At 38.6% G+C, this 6,310-nt stretch overlaps 1 protein-coding gene and 1 pseudogene across 2 annotated transcripts; one reads left to right on the top strand and one right to left on the bottom strand.

The window, feature by feature from the left end:
* Positions 1 to 920: 920 nt before the first annotated feature.
* LOC107647182 (uncharacterized) lies at positions 921 to 6,099 on the top strand. Of its 2 annotated transcripts, XM_088489514.1 has the most exons (7): positions 921 to 1,881; positions 2,010 to 2,106; positions 2,630 to 4,346; positions 4,533 to 4,744; positions 4,998 to 5,196; positions 5,564 to 5,718; positions 5,847 to 6,099. In XM_088489514.1, exons 3-4 carry the CDS (start codon positions 3,945 to 3,947, stop codon positions 4,704 to 4,706), a joined length of 576 nt encoding a protein of 191 aa, XP_088345640.1. In that variant the 5' UTR covers positions 921 to 1,881; positions 2,010 to 2,106; positions 2,630 to 3,944; the 3' UTR covers positions 4,707 to 4,744; positions 4,998 to 5,196; positions 5,564 to 5,718; positions 5,847 to 6,099. The 2 variants fall into 2 exon arrangements, with proteins under 2 accessions (XP_088345640.1, XP_020960365.1); XM_021104706.2 differs by lacking the exon at positions 5,847 to 6,099 and having other exon boundaries at positions 5,564 to 5,780.
* Positions 1,181 to 2,446, bottom strand: LOC148562456 (wall-associated receptor kinase-like 20; annotated as a pseudogene).
* Positions 6,100 to 6,310: the final 211 nt, after the last annotated feature.

Here is a 6,310-nt window from a genome sequence, read left to right as displayed (position 1 = left end):
TAGTAATTTAGGAAGAATTTACTTTCAAGCTGTGTTCAAGTGAGAGACCTCTTCCAAGGGTCACAAGAACGCATCTAAAATAAGGGTCATACTTCCGTTTCACCCAGATTTATAAAATTAAGTACGAAAGTAATCCTTGAAACTGAATCAATACATTAATTAAAATAGAAAATCCATAATTTTAATCTATAGAAATAAATAGAGCTCCTAACCTTAACAGTGGAGGTTTAGTTGCTCGTGACTCAGAGAAAAAACTAGGATTCTAAAAACTGTAAAATGTAGAATAAGGTGCGTAAAAGAAAAGGGAGCCCGAAGGGCTGAAACTTTTCCCTTTTATATCTAATCCTAATTAATGTAAAATATATTTTTTAAAACTAAATAATATATTTTTCTATTTGCAAATAAAATAAAAGATTTAATGAAAATAGAATAAAATCTTCGTGCAGCTTCCTTTGGCACCTAACTTGGGCTGCTTGTGCTTCAATTGGTGCCTATCTTGGCTAATCCCAAATTAGGCGCCACCATGCCCGAATGGAGTGTGCGTGTAGGCGCCAATGTGGCCGTATAGTCTAAGAGAAAAGTGTATACTATTATGTATCGTTGAAAAGCTCTGGAAGTTAGCTTTTCAATGCCACTAAAATCGCGTCAATTGGACCTCTGTAGCTCAAGTTATTTTTATTGGAGTGCAAGGAGGTTAGGGTTGACAACACCATTCACTTTCTCCCTTTTCTGCTACAAAGGCTTGTCAAATCCATCCGAATGCTACCTGAAATAAACAAAATTGCACACAACTCAAAGTAGCATTCATAGTGGCTAAAAAAATATTTAAATCTTGATTAAACTTGACAATTTAAATACAAATTCACTAGGAGAAGATAGAAAAGATGCTCACGCATCAGTCCCTAGAAAAAAATCCTAACCCTAACCCCTTGTCCCTGCCAAGCCTAAATCCAAGCCCAATCTCTCACAAATTTATCAAGCTGACTTGAAAATTAAAAAAATCTAGTCCTACCGTCTCCTTCCTCTCCCTTCTCTCACTGAAGCTTGAGCTCTCATCTCTTTGCTCACTGGCTCAATCTCAAGGTCTCTCCCACTCTCATCTCTGGTTAAGCACTCAAGGTCCTAGTCGCTCTCTATGTTATCAATCATCACTGTCTTGTCGGTCGTCACCGTTTCGAACTCAGTCGCGCTCGGACGCCTTCCCTGAGCTCGTCGTCACCGGCGGAAGAAGCAACTGGTAGGAGTTACTAGAGCCATCGTCACGGAACGTGCATCATAGTGATCCATTATTGCATGCGGAGGCGGATGCAGTAGCGTTGATATAGGTATGGAAGAGGCCGGAGGAGGAGTAGTTGAGCGGCCACATAAGAAGCATTTGGGTGCAATTGAGGTAAACAATGGTATTAGAGCTTATGATGTTGAAAGGGAGGGTGCTGTTGAGCTGGATCCCTGGGTGAACCTTATTGGTGGTGACACACATGTTCGGCAGGAGCAGTGCAGGACGGATGTTGATGCGTTGGGACTGAGGGTTTATGGACTCGATCGGGTAGGATTTGTTGAGCGTGTCATAGACGAGAGTGTTGGAGGTACAAAGGATCTTGTAGGCGTGGTTGCCACAGGTTGGGGTGGTGCTTAGTGGGAATGGGATGGTGGCATTGCCGCACCGGGGGCATGGTGTTGCTGGTGTCACGTGAGGAGCACGTGAGATGAAAAAAAAAGGGGATGATAGAAGGAAGATGAGGAGGTTGGTTGGGGATAAGAGCAGGAGATATGGCTATTTTGTACTGGCAAAGAGCTGCTAGTTATAGGCCGACTAGAATATTTGACATTTTGCAGTTTGTTGCTGCATAATCAACACCAGCTCCTTGTCCTGCTGCTCAGGTAGCTGATTTTGATTATGTATTGTTGTTTGTTGTTATGTTTGAATATGGCCTAACTTCAGTAGAATTTCAGTGAAATAAACTATAAAAATAACATGACATTTTCTTTGTTTGTGTCCTGGGACGCAGGTTCAGAGAAAAATTATCTCCAAAGAGTGAGAATTTGGCTGTAGCTTCTGCTGACAACATACATGCAAAGCCCAAATCCAAGCCTATCGACAGACAGGTAATACTTTAAATAGTCAGTGTTGTAGGAAGCTTCTCTGTATTTTGCATTCACATTTAGGTCATGTGTGAATAGGTAATTTCTAATTAAGTATTTGGATTTGGAATCATGACTGGGGATTGGTTGGAAAATTTAGTCATTCTTCTGCATCTGGTAATTATTGATGGATGGCATAAGTTGGTTTGAATTAGCAATAGAAGCAGCAGATATCAACAAGCCATTGTTAACATAAGAAATGAAAATATGAACCATTTTATAATAGACAATTTTCACACAAATATAACTTGTTAGTGGATATACCTTGTTAGTTGTTAGTGGATATCTAATAAATAACCTTCATTCTTCAAATATATTCAGTTTTATTCTCTATTTGTTATTTTGAAGAGATGAAGTTGTTTATATATTGTCTTTCCTATTAGCTTTGGGTACTTTAGTCCATTTAAAGTATTATTGGAAAACCAATTACTTAGATTAAATGTCTCTAAACTTTTGTCCTCTTTACAAAAAAAAATGTCTCTTATAGGTGAAGGTCTTCTTTGCTGTTCCTGAAACTGTTGTAGCAAAAATTGAGCTGCCAGATGGTGTTGTACTTCAAGGTGTATTTTCTCTATGGAAACCAACTATGGCCCTCTATGAGATTTGTCCTTTAACAAATTCGATACTTTGTTTTGAGGGAAAAATTCAATCATGGAAGTTGGAAATTTCTTGAGTTAACAATTTACTGTCGGATAACTATAATTGCAATTTATAAAGAAGACCCTAGTTGTATAAAATGATTTATGTTGTATGTATGTATATTGTTGTAAATTTAGACAATACATTGTGGATGGATTTTAGTGTTACTTTGCATATCCCCCATCTTTTATCAGGTTGGTGTTTCTTCTAGGACATCTACTCAGCATTGTTCTTGATTTTTATGTTGATGATGCAGTTTGTCAGCTCTGCATTGAAACAACCACTACTAGAAAACTAGTTATTACAGACGGATATTTTCGACGGATTTTATCCCACGGAAATACAGATGGAATTTCAGAAGGATTTTTTTGTCGGAAAACAAATAAAATGATTTAGCATAAATTACAGACGGAAAACAAAATCCGTCGATAATTCTGTCGGTAAAATTAATTTTTTTTGTGGAAAATAGTTACAGACGAATTTTTCGTCTGTAATTTAATAGACAAAACGCTGCATTTTATTAAATTATTACGGACAGAAAATTCGTCTGTAATTTAAAATTTTTCGTCGGAAATCTTGAGTTAACCGTAATTTTATCCCTACCCTCTCATCCATTCAACCTCCACACAAATCAAATGAGTCTCTCCTTCACCGAGTTGCTTCTTCTCTCCGTCGCACCAGCTTCTTCTGCCGCAGTCGCCGCCGCTCGCGTCGCACCAGCTTCTTCCGCCGCTGTCGCCGCCGCTCGCGTTGTAGGATCTCTCTCTGTCATCCCTTGCGTCGCATGGGCTCCCTCCGCCGCCGCTCTGGTCGCATCTGCAGCGATTCGTGAAACTCATCTCAACTCAGTGGAAACTCGGTGGTTATTGTTGAATGGCGAAGCTTGAAGCTAAGCTCGGAATGATAGGGTTGCATAGATCTTCAATCTTTTGATCTATTCGCACTCCACTAACCAAGTTAGCCCTAACTCCATCCCTTATTTCTTTCGTTAATTTTTCATTCCAAACGCGTTATTGTGCAGTGTCTTGCTCTGGTCTCAAAATTTAGTTTGAAACAGTACCGATTAGTGGTTAACTGCACAGGAGGCTCTGGAACTTCTGCTCGAGCTTGCCGGTACAGAGCCGAGGTTCCTCCGGCGGCAGCTGGTGGATGTTGTTGGAGCCATGCTTCAGATTGCCGAGGCAGAGTCGCTGGAGGAAGGGACGCGGCATTTGGCGATCGAGTTTGTGATTACTCTGGCCGAGGCGAGGGAGAGGGCACCTGGAATGATGAGGAAGCTGCCTCAGTTTATCAGCAGGATGTTCGCCATTCTGATGAAGATGCTGTTGGATATTGAGGATGATCCTGCTTGGCACAGTGCTGAGACAGGGGATGAAGATGCCGGCGAAACAAGTAACTACAGTGTTGGACAAGAGTGTTTGGATAGACTTTCGATATCACTGGGTGGGAATACTATTGTCCCGGTTGCGTCTGAACAGTTGCATGCTTATTTGGCTGCTCCTGAGTGGCAAAAACGCCATGCTGCATTGATTGCACTTGCTCAAATTGCTGAGGGTTGCTCAAAGGTAGTGAACATGAAACTTTAACTTTCGAATTGCTGTTAACTTTTCATGTTAGGTAGTATAATATCTTGTAATTTGTATATGATTGTTTGTTGATTGTGAAGTTACTTATCCATGTAGGAAGCATCCCCTTTTTTCACTCCGTGTTTGTGGTTTTTATTTTGTGTTGCCTTCCCATTGCTGCTGCAGGTCATGATAAAGAATTTGGATCAAGTTGTGGCTATGGTATTAAACTCCTTCAATGATCAACACCCTCGTGTAAGGTGGGCAGCTATCAATGCAATCGGTCAACTGTCTATTGATTTGGGTCCAGATTTGCAAATTCAATACCATCAAGGAGTGTTGCCAGCAGCCCAGCACTAGCGGCTGCCATGGATGATTTTCCAAATCCTCGTGTGCAGGTCAGTGTAGTTTTTATTGTCACTGAACATGGATAATCTCACAATGATTAGTGGAAATTTGAAATGAAAATGCTGACTAGTACTCTTTAATTCACTTGTTCTTAAATGCTGACTAGAACTCTTTAATTCACTAGTTTTTATTGTCACTGAACATGGATAATCTCACATGGATGTTAGTACTCTTTAATTCACTTGTTCTTTAAGAAAAAACTTCTTTTCTTTAAAATGCTGACTAGTGATAGTTTCATTTCAGAGAGCTTATAAAACTTGGATTTAAAGTAAGAGCTACAGTGAGGAGTGCTGAGAGAGCTGGTCTACTAATCAAGGAACAAGTTCTATCTTATGAAAAGGATGTGAGGAGTGCTTGATATGAAAAGGATGTGCATTAAGATATAGAACATATGCAGAGTGTTGAGCAAATGAAGCTTGATGATGGAACAAGTGGAGTCAAGGTAAATCACTTCATACTGGTTACTTCATTGGGAACAAAGAAATTTACCTTACTGCTATATCTATGATATTAGGCTCTTCCTTTTTGCTGTCCTTTTATTGTTTTGGAGGGTGCCTCAGTAGTCTTTAATTTCTTTGTCTAACCCAAAAATAAATAAAATAAATATTTAGATAAAGATAGCCATTTTATCGCTGAATGAGCAATATGTAGAACTGCATGACAACGAAGCTAATAGTCTTTTTCTTTTTTATTTTCTTGATCATCATTTTATATATGATTGCTTTTGCAACTTTTCATCTATTCTTTTTAATCTTAAAATAAAAGACTACTTATGTAATTTGCTCATTTGTTCAATAATTTTTTTTCAGGAAAAAAGTGTTGCCATAATTTCACATATGCGAAAAGTTCACTGGTTTGAGAAATTTAATTGGTTCATTAGCAGTGAGAACTATTTGATTATTAGTGGACGTGATTCCCAACAAAATGAGATGATAGTGAAGCGATATATGTCAAAAGGGGATCTGTAAGTATCTAATGATGTATTACACTACCATGGCTCTTAACTAAATTTTGAAGTTTAAAACATTGACATATTGACGAACTGAATTCCTGCGCGATCTAGTATTTTCTAAAAATAAATCCTCGTTGCAGGTATAGCTTCTAAACCGGCAAGGAATCCCTTTCGTGCAAAAGTTTTGGTTGTCACAAGTAACAAACCCAATAAAATTTATAAACCGAAGTATTCGAACCTCGGGTCGTCTTCTCAAGGAACTGCAGGGAGGTGTTCTTATTATTAGTTATGGAAAATAGTGTTTTTGGGTTTTAAAAGGTTTGAACAAGGGAAATAAATTGCAGGAATTAGTAAATTGATAACTAATAGAACTCTTGGCACGGTATGAAAATTAGAAGTCCTATCCTAGTTATCCTTATCAATGGTGATGAGAATTATATTTTGCTCCCCACTAAGTCAACCTCTAACTATGAAGGTAAGTCAAGTGGATAAATCAATTTAACACCTAAAGTCCTAGTTAACTCCTAAGGAAAGACTAGAGTTATAGGAATTTAAATCAATCAGCAAAGATAACAATTATCAATCACGATGAGTTTGACAATTC

Source organism: Arachis ipaensis, chromosome B6 (assembly GCF_059453495.1).
Source record: "Arachis ipaensis isolate K30076 ecotype BB chromosome B6, ASM5945349v1, whole genome shotgun sequence".
Lineage (NCBI taxonomy): Eukaryota > Viridiplantae > Streptophyta > Magnoliopsida > Fabales > Fabaceae > Arachis > Arachis ipaensis.
This window is presented reverse-complemented; position numbering and strand designations above follow the sequence as displayed.

Bases quoted from the DNA above. Each gene is read 5' to 3' on its own strand.
- LOC107647182 (XM_088489514.1), top strand. From the start codon at position 3,945: ATGCTTCAGATTGCCGAGGCAGAGTCGCTGGAGGAAGGGACGCGGCAT. The intron at 4,347-4,532 runs GTAGTGAACATG...TTGCTGCTGCAG, and splicing joins TTGCTGAGGGTTGCTCAAAG to GTCATGATAAAGAATTTGGA.